Source organism: Charadrius vociferus, unplaced genomic scaffold (genome assembly GCF_000708025.1).
Source record: "Charadrius vociferus isolate BGI_N301 unplaced genomic scaffold, ASM70802v2 scaffold32, whole genome shotgun sequence".
Lineage (NCBI taxonomy): Eukaryota > Metazoa > Chordata > Aves > Charadriiformes > Charadriidae > Charadrius > Charadrius vociferus.
This window is the reverse complement of record NW_009647856.1, coordinates 152,316-169,549: the sequence shown is the minus strand read 5'-3', so window position 1 is coordinate 169,549 and position 17,234 is coordinate 152,316. Positions and strand designations below refer to the sequence as shown.

At 37.2% G+C, this 17,234-nt stretch overlaps 2 protein-coding genes across 3 annotated transcripts in view; one reads left to right on the top strand and one right to left on the bottom strand.

Annotated features, from left to right (window-relative positions):
* LRRC17 (leucine rich repeat containing 17) overlaps positions 1 to 13,819 on the top strand; it is a 16,978-nt gene extending 3,159 nt beyond the window's left edge. Inside the window, exons 2-5 of one of the 2 annotated variants that reach the window (XM_009882913.1) lie at positions 960 to 1,085; positions 7,112 to 7,986; positions 11,582 to 11,737; positions 12,898 to 13,819. In XM_009882913.1, coding sequence (XP_009881215.1) covers positions 7,230 to 7,986; positions 11,582 to 11,737; positions 12,898 to 13,301 — 1,317 coding nt within the window. In that variant the 5' untranslated portion in view covers positions 960 to 1,085; positions 7,112 to 7,229 and the 3' untranslated portion in view covers positions 13,302 to 13,819. The remainder of the gene's footprint in view (positions 1 to 959; positions 1,086 to 7,111; positions 7,987 to 11,581; positions 11,738 to 12,897) is intronic. The other variant, XM_009882912.1, reaches the window with a different exon arrangement.
* Positions 1 to 17,234, bottom strand: part of FBXL13 (F-box and leucine-rich repeat protein 13) — an 87,609-nt gene that overhangs the window by 43,590 nt on the left and 26,785 nt on the right. The window contains 4 exon segments of the mRNA XM_009882996.1: positions 194 to 269; positions 1,970 to 1,993; positions 4,384 to 4,434; positions 5,761 to 5,803. Coding sequence (XP_009881298.1) covers positions 194 to 269; positions 1,970 to 1,993; positions 4,384 to 4,434; positions 5,761 to 5,803 — 194 coding nt within the window.

The following is a 17,234-nucleotide window of genomic DNA, read 5'->3' as shown; positions in this document are numbered from 1 at the left end:
AATGGCAGTTGTTGTTTTGCAGTTGTCACACAAGGCCTTGGCTCACACCGTACACCTATCCACAATCCTCTCTTGCAAAAATAAATTCTTAAGAACATACCTAACCTGCAAATTTCTTACATCATCATGAGTAACTGGACATGCCCAAGAATTTTTGGCTAGCATATTCTTTCATATTTCTGTTTTATTGTACCTTGACAATAGCTGTAGCGTTCCATTAGTAATATCTATATACGACAGATTTAAATAGAGAAGAGCTCTGCAAACTTCTGATGAGTTTCATCAATTCATCTTGAATAATAAAAAAAAATCCAGAAGTACATTAAAATTATATTTATATTAATTTACCTTATATTTTTATGCAGAGTAACAAGGGGAAAAATATGAATAAGAATCTTTAAATCATCACAGCCATTTTCTTTTGGAGCCCCAAAGTAGAATACCAAGAGACACATGATGCTACTGTTACTCACACGAAGTATGGTAATTTAACATTTTAATTCAAGGAAACGCTATACACTACACAGTCCTACAGAGCACAGGGGGCTTTTCACATGATTGAGAGTTAGCACGTATTTACATATTTTGCTAAACCAAGATTCTTGTTAGCCAATCCTGGTACCTAAAACCACTGCTGAATTTTCTCCATAAACCCTTAAGTACACCTCTGTAACCAGTACTATCATTTACAAAACACTTCCTGTTTAGTTCTCCCCTCTAGGTGGAACATTAGAATTAATTATAAGTCTTCTATGTTCTATTGACCTGCAAAAGTGGTATTACCTATATTCTCATATACATCATTCCATTAGAACATAATGGGAACAAATCTCCTAGTATGAAGAATGTATCACAATAACTGTCAATATAATAGAAAGGCAAAAAGCCAGCACGTATATATGGAAATGTAATAGTTGAGCGTCTTTTGCCATGTTGTGGTCACCTTTTTACTATTTCAGTTATCAGGCAAAAGGACCAAGATAGTTGGAAATTCAATACCAATCAACTTTAAAGAGGACAGTTTATGCTTTTGAAATACATTCATGCAACAAAGGATTTGAGAAAGGTAATATCAGTAAAAATAGGTATGTTGATGGAAGATAACCATAACCTGAAGAGAACCTGAGGCATAGGGAGTGGTGGGAGGATGGGAATCAACCAGTAGGGATCAAAGTCCACACACAAGTGCACAGCTATGATTTCGCTGGGATTACAGAGGTGCAAAGTACACACAACTGGAGGGCTGCACTGAATGGTTACAGAATATTTAAGAATGACAGCCTAGGAAGGTGAGGACAGGTCGCACTCCATGCAAAGTTATGTCTAAATGCCTGGAGCTTTGCACTGGAATGGGTGGCAACTCAGTCGAGAGCTTATTTGTAAGGATTAGAGGCTAGACCTATGAGGATTACATTGTGCTAAGTATCTGCTACAGACTGCTTGATCAAAAAAAAGAAGGTAGATGAAACCTTCTTTGAGCAGCCGAAGGAAGCCTTACAATCGCCCATCCTAGTTACCCACAAGAGAATTTAACCACTCTGATATCTGCTGGAAGAACAACATGGCTGAGTGCAACCAATTCAGGAGACTTCTAGAGTGTTTTGGAGACAATTGCTTGATCCAGGTGACTGACAAGTGGTCTAGGGAACTCATTGTTCTGGATTTGTTTCACAAACAAGGAAAAACTGGTCAAGGATGTGAAGAACAAGAGTGGTTTTGGTTACTGCAATCAAGAAAACACGGAGTTTAAAATCCTAAGGGAAGAAAATTGGACAAATTGTAGAATAAAAAGGCTGAACTTGAGAGCAGATTTCGGCTTATTTAGGGATCTGCTTAACAGGATCTCATGGTAGAGCCCTGGGGGTCAAAGGGGCCCAGGACAGCTGGTTGATCTTCAAGGCTGAGGTAGTCAATGACTTTTTTGCCTCCATTTTTATTACTAAAGCTTGTCTTAAGGCCTCCCAGGTGCCTCCCAGGAGCCTACTAGAAGAGTCTGTGGGAGTGAAGCAATACCCATGGTAGAAGAGGATAATGTCAGGGATCACCTGAGGAAATGCGATGAGACAGGATGCATCCAAGAGTACTAAGATGGCTTCTGTCACTGAGAGGCCTAACTCATTTTTGAAAGGTCATGGCAATCAGAAGAGTTTCCTGATGACTGGAAGACAAGAAACGTCACATCTATCTTCAGGGAAAGGAAGGAGGATCCAGGAAATTACAGGCCAGTCAGCCTCACCTGAGTCCCTAGGAAGGTTATGTAGCAAATCCTCCTTGAAGCCCTGTCCAAGCACATGAAGAATGAAAAAGTAGTAGCAAACAGCAAGTGTGGATTTACCAGCGGCAAAGTATTCCTCACTAAGATGATAGTTGTCTATGATGAAATTACTGGCTCTATGGATAAGGGGAGAAAAAGTTTTCTACGATGAAATTACTGGCTCTATGGACAAGGGGAGAAAAGCAGCTGTTGTGTATCTTGACTTCAGTAACAGGGTACAGTATCCTTGATAGCCAAATTGGTAAAATAAAGGCAGGACAAGTGGACTTTGAGGTGAGGGAAAATTTGTCTGGACTGCCAGGCCAAAGGGCTGTCACAAGTGGAACTAAGTCCCATTGGTGGCCTGTGGCTAGTGGCATCCCTCAAGGGTCAATATGGGGGCCAGTACCGTTAAAATGTCAGGAACAGAGTACGTTCTCAGCAAATTCACAAATGATTCCAAACTAGGGGGGTGTGTGTCAATACACTGGAGCCTAGAACCGCTATTCAGAGAGATTTAGTCTGGAAAAATGGTCTGACAGAAACTGTATGAAGTTCAACAAAGGCAAATGCAAAGTTCTGCATCTGGGATGGAATAACCCCATGCAACAGTACAGTCTAGATACTGGACAGAAAGCAGCTATTTCACATGCTGACCTGAGAGTCCTGATCAATAACAATTTCAACACAGATCAACAGTGTGTGCTTCTGAAAGGTGGCCAACCACATACTAGGCTGTATTGGCAAGAGTGTAATGAGCAAGTCCCTGCTATCTCTGGCATCACCTAGGAAGGCGCTTGCTGGTACATACCCAATGTATATTAGCATGCATGCTAACAACCAAACAGAATGGACAGTTATGAAACAGTGTTTGAGACTTCACAATTTGGCAAGCCCTGGACCTCTTTAACTCCTTGCCTTCATGCAGGGACCTACAATCAACACGATCCTGGAGAAGCATACAAAACCTATAAATATTACACTGTAATTAGAATATCATATAGCAAGAGTTATGTTATGTAGCAAGATGATTCTACAGTGTTACTCAAAGAACTTCATAATATAACATATCTTTATCCCTTCCTTGTAGTTGTTAGAGCAAAGAGAATTATATAATCTGTGAAAATAGTGAGAACAAGGTATTTGGCAATAAAGCTAACATAAACATGGGACAGAGATGAAGATATATGTATAGAAGAAACAAAACAGAGGATTATAAATTAGAACCTCATGATTCTTCTGCAACTCTTGCCTCTCTAAGTTCACCACCATGCCATTTTTTGTATGAAGTTCATAAGCTGTAGTTTATCCATGGTAATTTTTAAACCTTGAGTATAAATACTGGTGTGTTTCTGGGCTAGACCCATGGACGTACGTTTCCCTCCAAAAACAACTAAACTATACCTAATTATTTGTTTATATACTTAACACTATAACTAGCCTATAAAGGGATGTATACGTTATGCAAATCTATTAAGAACCATAATTTCTAAAAAAAAAATAGTTTTTCTTTTAAAATCGATTTTATTATTAGAAAAAAATTGCACACATCAATGTCATTTCTAAGAAATTCTTAATTAAAGCATAGTCAAACATTGTTTCTCCATCGGAGAAGAGCAATGAAAAAACATTAAAGGGAATTAATGGAAACAAAGTAAGACTCAAAATGTTCAAGGGAAAAGAATGGACAAATATATAATGGTGATTGTATACTTAGACACCTTTCAAATAAAGGCTCTCACAAATATCTAGAAATCTAGTGAGACATTTTTAGAGCCCAAGTGTACTACTGAATGAAGGAATAAAGGAACTTGGAAACAATATAGGATTAAAATGTATTGTTGTTGACAACTCCAAACTTAAAATAACAAACACACACCCCCCCCAGACTAGTGAAGTTTTGAAGCCTGTTTATTAAAATTAATTCAGATTGAATATATCATTTTGCCCTGGCACTGTACAAAACAAATGAGAACTTCACTGAGTATCTCTGAATCCTACTAGACTTCATTTTCAAAGTACCTAAGAACACAAGTCTCTACTTTTTGTGTACCCCAATAACCACAGCACTTTAAAAAAATCTTCCTTCTTGGTATAAATTAGAGTTTGTGGAAAAAAGTCTGTAGTACCTAGACTTAAACCCTGGCATTCAGAGAGATTTAAGTTTTGCAAATCCTTACCTTCACATTAAAAAAAACCCAAATAAAAGTCATATTAAAGGTGAACAGTTCAAATTATCAGTGTGCAACACAAATGTCAGAATTCCTATTACAGATTCAGTCCATCTAGACCAATATCCTCCCTGAAACCATGGCCACAGCAGATTACTTAGAAGAAAACAGAAAATCCCAAAAGTAGAATACAAGTTGAAGTAAGCTGTCCTGAGGAAATGTCTCTTCTTATACTCCATCACCTAATGGCTGGCTTAGGAACCAAGCTGTCTTCTGTCTTGTGTTACCAAAGTACCAGAAAACTACCTAATTAAGCAATTCGGTATAAGGAAATGCCAGAATTAAGTTTTCTACATAAGTTTGCCTGTCCCTCCCACCCATGTATTATGACACCACTATCTAATCATATACATGAACAATTTTTTCCCTCTGAAAGTAGAGGTGCAGCAATCAGACCAATCGTAAGAAAAGCCCTGCTTATCTTCTGCAGGTATGGAATTTCAGAGAATTCAGCTGCCTGAGACAGTCTCTTCTGTGTGTCTATTGTTTTTTGAAACTCCTATTTTGCAGAGATAGTTGCAATTCTGACAAAATAATGAAAGACACAAGTCTGACACTAGAAAAAACCTTACACATCCTTTCAGCCACTCTTCTGCCAAATTTTCAGTCTAGCCTTCAAGGTAAAGATGCAAAAATTCCTACTAAACATAGTAATACTTTTTGCGTTAATCTAATCTTCAAAAATAACTGATCTGTCTAAACTGAAATGAAAAAAAAATAGGCCTGATTCAGATACCTAATATGGAAAATATTAGAACCTAACCAATTAAAATCATCCTTAAGGCTGCTAAGCCACAGAAATTACATACCTTTTACATGTTTTTTGCCCTAGCCCTAAATGAGACAGTTACAATTTTACGTGTGAACCTATACGTGCTACAGAAAGCAGCTGCTCATTTTGGTATTATAGCTGAGTATAATTTAGTTAGCAGACAGAATGTAATACACTGTAATACTTTATAATACATGCAATGTAATAAATGCCAGGTCAGACCCAGGAGGTGGAAAGGAAGAGGAAAGAATATTGCCATAATTATTTATTACCATTCCTCCCCAAGTTCTTATTTTTTCTGTTTCTGAGCTCTCCTGGATAGAATGAGCTATCACATTACCAGAACAGTGAACAGTTCAAAACAACATAGAAGGTCCCAGTTATAATTCAAGTTATTAAAACACGTGATCAATTTATACGGACTAGCATATAGCTGCCAAAAAGCAACAAATAAAATTTCATTTCTTCATGTATGGGATAAAGTCATCAATGCAAACACTCACACTGTGAACTAACAGAATCTGAATGCAGATAGACAACTGGCAACTACACAGACAAAATGGAGAAACCAATCTATGGGTTTTCAAAGGTAATATTAACAACTGCCCACATGGATTACAGGGCTGCAGTAGCATGCACAAACACACACTACCGCTGCATCTGCCTAGTGAGTAAGAACTGCACAAATACTGAGAATGCCCTACAGTTGAGATGTGATTTAAACTCATCTACCATTTTTTTAAAAACAAAATATTTCTTTGCTTTTTACCTGATATTAGTTGATCTTTTCTAGGGAAACACAATCTTGTGGCCAAACTTCACTAAAAATGAAGGAAAAGGGCAATGTACAGGAGTACTACAGGAAACTCAGGAGGGAACATAAGCCAAAAAATTACTAAAAATACTGAGGCAATTTTTGACATGGTTGCAGGGAGCAGTCCTTGTCTTCCCCTAATAATAATTCCTAATAGTGTTCAAGGTCAGGTTGGAGGGGACTTTGAGCAACCTGGTCTAGTGGAAGGTGCTCCTGCCCATGGCAGGGTGTTGGAACTGGATGATCTTCAAGGTCATTTCCAACTCAAACCATTCTATGATTCTGTAATGATTCTATTTGGCTTTCTTGGAAAGGTAAAAGCTCCTGGCTTACCCCTCTGTACTCTCTGTCCTCAGGTGGCCAGACCTGGAAGCGGTTTGAAGCAGGCCACGGCCAGGACCTGCAGGTTCCTTTTGCTCTGCCCACACTCAGATGACATATAGCCTCATAGACTCCTGCAAAAGATTTTTTTGGGGTCCTTCTCAGAGCAGTCCAGCCAACTTTGTCAAGCTGACATGGGCCATGAGAGACACTTGGTAGTAGCAGGGCTAGTTATGATAAATTGGGGCTCAACTTGAAAACAAGTCCACACTTGATTGCAGTCTAAAACTGGGGGTTTGATAGACACTTGGATGACTTTTCCTGGTCTGGCTCTGTATGTGTTCCAGTGGGTCAACACCCGGAGAAGCTGGAAAATAACAGCTTCAAGCTCTTCTTTTAAGCTCATCTTCCAAGCTGAACTTAAATACAAAGAAGATTCAGCCTGATGCCGTTTTCCTGAATACATAAGAACCTTCTAACAAAGGTCAGTTAGAAATTGGTCCATATAGTTTCCCATGTTTAATCAAAATGAACAACAGTAGACCAGAGGACATAAAACCAACAAAAAACCGATGTAAGACATTAAATCTCCAAAGTATTTGTGAAGCTCCAAGTAGTGTGATGATTGAGTATCTGACTGAATGCTGCATATTATGCAGAAGCCTCCACAAAAATGCCTATTTCATCTGTCCTAATGTTTTGCTTTTCTTCCAACACAGGGATCCCACATACCCCAGCTGTTCCTCCTCAGATCTGTGCAACACTGATTAAGACTGTCCAAAAATTTCAACTGTTCCAGCTGTCACAGAAAATAACTGGGGCCAGCTGAATGTCAGGATGCAAGTAGTTACTATTATACTACTGCTTCTGCTTTGTAAAGCATCTGACTGTAGGAAGACAAGGAATAGGAGTTTGAGAAACAATGAAAGGGAAAACATCTTAAGGAAAGCATCTAGCACTGTTAAGCGCAATGCCCAAGGCCTACCATGTGACATATACACTTATCTTCATGAGAAATACCTAGATTGTCAGGAAAGAAAATTGATTTTTGTGGCACCTGATTGGCCAGAGGATTTAAAACACATGCTGCTAGCAAGAAACAGGATTCGTAAATTGAAGAATAATATGTTTTCCAAGTATAAATTACTGAAAAGTCTGGATTTACAACAGAATGACATATCAAAAATTGAGAGCGAGGCTTTTTTTGGTTTGAATAAACTTACCACGCTCTTACTGCAGCATAACCAAATTAAGAGTTTATCCGAGGAGATTTTTATTTATACGCCCAGTCTAAACTACCTGCGTCTTTATGATAATCCCTGGCATTGCAACTGTGAAATAGAAACTCTTGTTACAATGCTTCAGGTTCCAACAAACAGGAATTTGGGAAATTATGCCAAGTGTGTGCACCCAATAGAACTGAAAAATCAAAAGCTAAAGCAGATAAAAGTTGAACAGCTATGTAGCGAAGAGGACAGGCAGGACCCCCAAAACATAAAACGGGATAAGCCTGAAGCTGTCAAACCAGAATTTGATTCTTCTTTGTGCCACATGTATGTGTTTCCTGTACCAACTCTGAACTGCAAAAGAAAAGGTTTGTATCTGTCCTTATAACTGAATTAATGATTTTCATGTTCTTGCTCCCCCACTTATTATTCGCGTATTATTTGCAGATAATATATATATATATAAGATATCCAACAAAAATCAACAGGAATGAAATTAGGTACATACTTAAGTTGCTGAAGGACCAGCACCTCACTAGTCTGATTTTATACGACAATAAACATACTTATCAGTTAAATTACAGCTGTGCTGAAATTGTCGTAATGATAGAGAAAAGCACAGAGTGTCTTTTCTTCTTTCCAGTGTACACAGATAAAGTTAGCAAGAACTTTGCCAGCAGCGAGCTGTGAAGCAGGACTGGAGCAGCCAGCTGTGCTTCCAATGCCCAAAGGGACCTGATGGCAAGGGAGAGCCATTGCATCCTCACATTTTCTGTGCAAGATTCTTCTGCTAAGGGAAGAAATTGCATGCTTTTGTTCATAAATACATCCTCCGTGTTCCTCCTGCCAGCACCCAGCAGACATTTCAAACTTGAAAGGCCTTCAAGAAACGTTTTTCAGACACTTGGATCCATTCCATTCCTAAATCCTTCTCAGGCTCCTAAAAGCCACAGCTGAGCCTTAAGGGTAAACCAGCTGGGGCATATATCAACACAAAAGTGCACATTTATTTGTGCTTAATATTTCCCACATTTTATCCCATGATGAAACAAAGCAAACAACAAAACAATTCAGAAGAGAGTCATACTTTAACATTACAAATCTGAAATAAAAAGTGTTACTAGAAATAGCCAAAATTGGGAAGACTTTTCCCCAACTTTCGTGAAGCATAGCATGCAACACCAGATCACTGCACTGCATTTTGCCTACTTGTATCTTGCAGTACGTTTGCTAAACATCTGTTTGCTTTAACAGTGATTTAAATTTATGTAACAACTCTCTGTACCCTTTTTCTTGGACCTTAATGCCAGAGACAAGCTCAGAAGTCACTATAAGGAGACGATACCTAAATATAAAGAATTAATGATTTTAGTATTTGATTACATGGTTTATCTGCTATGTATGTCATAAAAAATGGTCCATGTTTTTACTTTTTTCTGCCTTTGTTAAATTTTTTTCTTCTTCTTCTTATGGCTCACTTTTCTTTTTGTTTTACCATGCAGCTACTACATCTTTATTAATGATTTATGCTTTTTCACTGGCTAAAATTTATTAATTTCTTAATATTCACCTACCTTACCTTTCTACCTTGTAGATAGTATCTTAATTATTGGATTACAGCCTTAATTAACCTTCATAGGATCTTAATTATACCATTATTACCTTATGTCTCCAGTAAACTGTGCTACTGAACAAAAACCAGGCATATATTATAATTTTACTATAAGAAAAGACTGACTTTCCAGCTCTCCCCATTTCATGGTATCAAAGAGATAAGCTGAATACATGTGTATACTCCAAAACTTTTGGCAAGAAAAATGTTACTTTTTTCTCTAATTTCCCAGAAGCACTCAACGCGGTCTGCTCTTCATGGGAGTTTCACAGGCTTTTATGGTATTTTAAAAAAATGGTTTCCTGTCTTTAGGACTAATAATGAAGGAATAAAGTTACTTCAACCTCTACATTACAGGGTACAGAGACTCCCTTCTTCAGGTCAAAAACTAAGTACATCACTCCAGGACTTCCTGAATGTCTAGCATGGACACATTGAGTGTGTTCATTATTTTTTAGGAAGTATCAGATCTATTGTGCATATGCGTGACAGCTGGATGCAGATATTCCATGGACATTTGGGATTTCTGAACATATGGTAATCTTTGATGAAAGCGTTGTGCTTAGTGCCTTTGCATATGATTACTGTGTAGCAGATGGACAATTTCATTGGCATTTTCATCAGAAATGGGAGTATAATGCACCCAAAATCATGGGCAAACACAAAAATTTCTCTAAATCCCCATGGACAAGTTTCCAGAATAGGAAAAAAGGTGCATCAGTTGCCAAACCTGTAAGATGACATGAAAGCTGCAATCCATTATTCCTTTACAATGGAGGGGACGGAGTGACAAGCAGCATACCAGAACAATGTATCTCTAAGGAGACAGATATGACAACAGGTCAGCAGCTTTCAGTTAATGTCAGAAAGATCATGAAAGAAACATCTTAAAAATACACATAACCATGTGTACGCGCTCCTTTTTGAAGAACTTATTTATAGCTCATCAAACCAGTGACACACCAGATCTTTCTGTACTTCAGAATGAAAGTCCTATGTCCTTGATTCTGTTTTACCAAAAAGAGAAGCAAAAGTTGGATGCAAAAGTAACTTCTGTTTGCTTTTCTGCAAAAGAATTTGTATTTGCAAGAGCAGTTGAAAAAAATCTGCTTTCTAGTACTGCCAAACTCTCCAAGTCTGTAAATTCAAGTATTATTTGCATTCATTAGGTGACAAATAGGCTGTGAAACTTTGACATCTGCACAAGAAGGAAGCACTCCAACCAGAGCAGAATGGAGTACTTATGTATTTGTAATATCAAAGCTTTGCTCAGAATCAGATAAAAAGCAGGAAGACTCTGATATGCTGTTTTAGTCTCAAGAATACCTGATGCATTAGACAACTTCAGAGCTTCAGAAGTACACTGACAACACAAATTTCGGCACAGATCCAGAAACTACTTGCTTTCATTCAAAAATGGTCAAGTAAGAGATACTGCTCATTTTCTTGTAATAGCAACCCAGGATTAGAACACCCTTTGAGTAAACATAATCCTGGGGATTAGCTTTATTAACATTATCCTGAGAGGATTCAAACCACAGTTTGCACTTCTCAAGGATGTGCCCTTACTACTGGACTAGAAGCCGTTCTTTTCTGTAACTCTTTTGCAAGGAACACTGTACGGATACGTACACAGGTGACTGGGAGGTGCTTGGCTACTTTGGTAGTGCCAATGATACAGGTAGGATAGAGAAGCAGACAGACAGAATGCCACTATGCTGCCTGAACGCAGAATAACTTAAGTATTGCAACAAATATAAAGTCTTCAATATACCTAAAACACAACATTAACTACAGAACTATAATTATAACTATATATATTACTATAAATATTATAACAACTAGCATTTTTGTTGCTGATAAAATTTAGAACATTTTACTTTTTGGCAAAATAAACCAAAGGATTTAAGACAGCACATTATAATTTGATTATGGAAGATGTTCACATACCAATGAACATTTTTTTATATCATTACTCTGGTTTCTTTGCTTTAAATTATCAAGCCCTTCACACGTACTTTTTATTAGTATAGTATCTTCACTACCTACCCTATCCCTATGCAAATTAATGGTACAGTTCCATTAAAATAAAAATATAAAACACAGAAAGAGGCTTTACTATAAGCACTAATGAAGAGAACAATTTTCACATGAGATGTAAAGATACAAGTGAACAAAGCAATGAAATTCAGAAGTTGAAAAAACATGTTGACACTAGTAGCGGGGGTAAAAGGAAAGAAAACAAGAAGAAATGCTAGACTGACAAAACTCTGTGTGGCATGCAACTGTGATACTTAAGCAGTAAGAATAATCAAAAGCTGACACAAGTTATGTCTTTTTCATTTTTTAAGATTTAAAGAAAGTTCCAGGAAACATACCTCCCGATATAGTTAAACTCGATTTGTCCAACAATAAAATTAGACAACTACGAAACAAAGAGTTTGAAGATGTCAGTGAACTGAAGATATTAAACCTAAACAGTAATGGAATAGCTTACATTGATCCTGGTAAGAATAATTTTAAATATTCATTAAAAAGTTATTTGTGTTTTATTAATTATAAACTTTGATAATGTCTTTATCAGATATAAATGTGGGGAGAAAAGGATTTAAAAATCTAGAAGTTGATGCACATTTTACCTTTTGTACCATCAATTCATGGAGCGAAGGTTTGCACTGAAATGCGTTCATCATGGAAGTCAATGAAGAGAGTCTGATTTCGGCTGCCCTTTCTTAATACTAAACCAACCAAGTGCAAAAATTTAATTCTGCAGACTGAAGGTTAATGATTTCCCAAAACACTAAATAGTTGAATGATTTTTTTAAATATCTTTGCCAAACCTAAGAAAACTTGTCACGTAATGAGGCTGCTTTTAAGTTATATTGGACAATAAAGTAATAGACAAACTCTTTTGGGTTAAAAATCACTATATATGATCATTCTTAAGTTATATGTTACTAGAAATCAAGTGGCCTTCTTGGCAATGTGCTTATTGCCTATGTGTATTTGTTTTTAAATTATGAAAGCAGACACAAGGAGAGAGAGATAGAAAGTAGGAAGCAAAAGAGCCTTCTCTAGTAGCATTTTGGAAGTTAAACAGCAGTATAAAGTGTTAATATCAGTAAAATGGTACTTATGAGGTTTAACATTACACATAGTCAGTTTATTTAAATTGACTTCTGTTGTTAAATGAAACAGTGTACTTGCAAAAAAGTATGAACTGCTCTCTGAAATGTGATTCAGAAGCATTATTATGAAGCTCCATGTTTATTATCTTCCATATCTTAAAATATTAATTTAAAGGTTGTACACACACACAAATACATACATACGTATAAAAACTAGTAGCCCCGCACATCATCTAATACAGAATCAATTTCCATATTTCTACTTCTGTATCATGACAATAACAGTAGACTTCGACAAGCAAACCATTCATTCACCATCACTGTCCCTACTCTACCCGTGCATGCTCTTTAAGTGTTTTACAACTTCACCAGCAGTACAACTCCCCTAACGTCAATATATTTATACCAATATGTCAATTCTCAAGGCACAAGCCATATTTTAAAGTTCAGTGTTTGAAAAGTCTTTTTTGTAGACTTTAGCAAAAAAAAAAAATAATTAATAAATGTATAGTTATGAAAATGTTTTTCCTGTTGACTAGCTGCTTTCTCAGGCCTCAATAACTTAGAGGAGCTGGATCTATCAAACAACAGCTTGCAGAATTTTGAATATGGAGTACTGGAAGATCTTTACTTTCTGAAAATCCTATGGCTGAGAGAGAATCCTTGGAGATGTGATTACAACATTCATTATCTTTTCTACTGGTTGAAGCATCACTACAATGTTCACTACAATGGCCTAGAATGCAAAATGCCCGAGGAATACAAAGGATGGTCTGTTGGAAAATACGTTCGAAGTTATTACGAGGAGTGCCCAAAAGACAAGCTTCCCATTTATCCAGAAACTTTTGATCTGGACAAAGAAGATGAGGAATGGGAACGACACAAAGAACAATCAGTTCAAACAGTAAAGAAGCACGGTGTAATTGTCACTGTGATAGGCTAGTAAGGGAATCCCTTTTTTTTTTTTAGTACATTCAAATATTTGATACTTTGACAAAGAAAAACATGCTGTTTACATTTTTTGTTAATTATACTGATTGTTTGTAGGACTATCTGCCTACAAAGATTTCTGTTTATAGCAGTTAGTAATTACTGAATGGCATTAGTTATGCAACATCCTTCATCAAGTAATTTTTTCTGACAATTTGTTCTGGACATTCTTGTCAAATATTTTGGCAAATATTTGAAACTATACAGTAGAAATCGATAGACACAAATGTACATAATGTGGTGGGGAGGAGCTGCCTTATGTATAAACACAGCTTATGTGTTGACACAGAACTTGCTGCAGGATTGTGAACAAGACACATTTTTCTTGAATGTATTGACAGTTCTTTGTATCTATCAGTTTCCTGAAATATTCCCAGAAAACATTTCTAACATTTTTGTATCAGCTTCCTGTTGTTTTATTGTATATGAAAGATCAAACTGAGGACTAACCTTAAATACAGTTCTACAAAACCAGGAATGGCAGTTGTTACACTGATTAGAATTCAAACCCAGAAGTTGGGTTCCACTTGCTGATTTACCAGTGTTCCTGCTCAGTCTTGAGTGAATAACTCAGCCCCTGCCTCTTCCGTACCCGAGCTGCCAGAAACAATGAGTAGCCAAGACATGGTTGGTTCCCAAGATCCAGCTCCACATGCTCATATTTGCCTTGATTGATTTTTGCAGTAGGCAGAGCTGAAGTCTTTCTAGAAAGCATTTTAGGCTGTAATGCCACTTTGACAGAGATTACATGACATCACCTCTAGGTGAAGAGGACCACAGGAAGGCTGCTGTGGTCTGCATCTAACATACCAGTGCCCATCCAAACTGAAGGTAAGTATGCTTTTGAGTGCTCACTAAGAGTGTGGGCTGTTCTCCAAGTCTGCCCTTCCCCCGGCTCATTTGTAAAATAGACATTATAGCACGTCCTTATCACACAACTGTCTATGTGAATATAAGTTCATTAAAAACTGTGATTATTCTAAAACTATAGGAACAGAGTCATACAAATACCCCAGCCAAGTAGAAAATATCTCTAATGATAAAATTCCTTGCTCTATAACATACTGGCTAAAAGTTCCTTTACAAAAAAAGTTGGTTTTACTAAATGACTATTCTTAGCTTTTACATAATAGTTCTGTTGTGTTTTTTTTTTAATTTCTGCATCAGTTAATATTGAACTAGCAGAACTAGTGGGTCTTAAAGAAAGATATTATAAACCCCTTTTTACACATGGAAAGGATAAGTAACTCCCCAAGCTCACATGGTGGACAAGTAGGAGATGCTGGGTTAAAACTTCAGTATTCCCAACTCAAGCCCTAGACCAATCTCCTGCTCTCAGATCAGTAAGAAATATGTAAGTGCAGGATAGAGATTCAGGGCCAAAACTTTAAATATCTGTTGGTTATCATGGAAGAAGTTCTGGAAAACATTTGCTCCTTTAAAGATCTGCACACAGTTACAGTGTTTGTGGATTCCTCTGGTGCTTTAGCCACAAGCCCAAAATGTCACACATTTTGTCTTAGAAGTGCAATACAAAGCACTCAGTGCTTTTATACTAACATGAAATAAAAGAACAACGTAATGGAAAAATTCAGAATTTATTAAGGGTGATAGGAATGCCAAAGAATGCTTAAGCAAACACATCCTATTATTAACTGCGTTCCTTCATGTCCTCCATTCAGATTATGAATATATTTAATGGTTCTTTACTGATAAACTCGATAATTTAGCCATTTCTTCTGCAACATCTTTTAAAAACTTCATAGCAAATACAAGAGTATCTGATTCATCTCCGCTCCTGGGAATATCTTAACCATTATCTTAATTAATAAAGATTAATCCTGACAAGATGGATCACAGATGAAAATCCCATTTGGCCAGTAATATTCACTAAATGGGGATTTTCTAGAAACTTAAAAGTGCTGAAAGAAAGAAATCTGTCATGAGTACTAGACAGCATCAAGTGAAGTACTACACCTCCTCTCAAATTCTGGAGGATTATTTCAGTACAGAATGGAACTACTGGGAATGATTGAACAGGGCAGACAATGGAACCATAACAGAACATCTGTTATTGGCAGCACAGCCAATGGAGAAAAGCTGAGTAGGAAAAAATGAATTTATAAACAATGTTAGGTTAATTTCTGCAAAGAGTCAGTGTTAAGAAAAAAAAAAAACAAACAAAAAACTAGCTTGAGGAACGCTAAAGTCTGGGTAGAAAAGGCAATCCAGGAAAGGAATATAGGATAAAAGCTGGGTGGGAGGCCTCTGATCTCTGTGGTCAGCAAAAGGTTACAAGTTGGAAAAGCAGTGGAATAAGACTAAGGACCACAAGCAGTGGCCTAATTGCTGTAAATAACAAGTTCAAAGGGCCTGGGGATTCGTAAACAGATCACAAAATGTCCTTCTTAGGACCAAGGCTAAAACCTGGGGTTGCAGTGATAAACAGGACAATTGTCCAGTACAAACCAGAGTTAAGGGTTGTGGGATCATTCAGGGTTCTCAAACAGTAGTACCAAAAAGTGTTGCATCTGCTGAAGGTTCAAGGGGAATGATGAGCCGAACACGCTGCCTATATACAACAGCACAAGATGTTTGGTGACAGCTATTAAGTGTAAAATCTGTAACTGAGGAACATATGAACAAGGACACTCTAGAGGAACATGGCTCAGCAACTATCTGCAAGTAAAGGTTTCAGTGTGAACTTGCGAAATCAGTATCACCTCAGAAGCTCCATGAAAGAAACACTTGTGCAATAACACCAAAATAAAATCCAATACTTAAGAGTGGATCTGTCTAGAGCTCTGAGAATCAACAAGTGAAAAGGCTCCTGGCAATCAAGAGAACAACGGACTGAAGTTTTGAATGTGGGAATTGTCCTTGCTACTATTTTCTTTCGATGGCCTCTGGAGCTTTCAAAGAGTAGCTAGAAGTTCTATTCTTTTAACTACAATGCACAACAATTTTATTCCTTACTGTCTAAAGTTATTGCATATTCCAGTTTTTGCAAGGATAGTAGAGAATTGTTGTAAAATAGACATAGGAGTATTCAAGTGGTGGTTGAGTTTCCTATAATTAAAACCAAAGGAGCTGGGGGGGGAGAGCCCTCCTTGAAAAACTAGCTGGAACACATTAGGGTTTTCTGCCTGTTGGCATTTTCAGACACCCATAGTGAGGATGTGGCAGAACAGGCAGTAACTGCAATTGCAAATAATTTAAGATTGTATGAACAGGAAAAGCATATAGGAACTATGAAGATAACACAGAAGGAGGCAGCCCAAGGAAAAAGACAAAAATACATTTGAAAAACATACATATGGGGGAAATGACTAACAGTTGATAAAAACTTCAGCATTACAGGGTTAATTGCTATTTCCCTGAGCTTCTCCAAAATGTACTATAAATTAAAGTACACCCTTCATGAAAAGCCACAGCCACAAACCACAATTTAATGCTGACATTTCTTTCTTTCTGTACTATTTAATCACAAAAGCCCCAGAAGCAATTCCATGTCTAAAATAAAATCATGGACCTTCCTCTTCCTTTACACGCTTTTTGAGTCTGTCCTTTCAAAAATTTCTCTCTTGATTCCCCTCCTTTCTCTGTCCATATCCAGGAAATAATTGCATGATAGTGCATTGTCTTCCTGATATGCAGTATACGTACCAGTAGTGCTGTCTTAAGGGATAAACCCCCTACTCCCCCCTCTCTACACAGCACACATGAAACACAGAAAAGGTTATTTTGCGTCATGTTTTGCCATGACAGGGTGCAGGAGAAATGGATAGGTCTGTCGATACTGTGACCTCTACTGGGAATAAAACACTTCAAAAGCTTCCAAGGAAATTTTAGCTGCTGCACTATGAATACAAATGGCAGCTGTTAA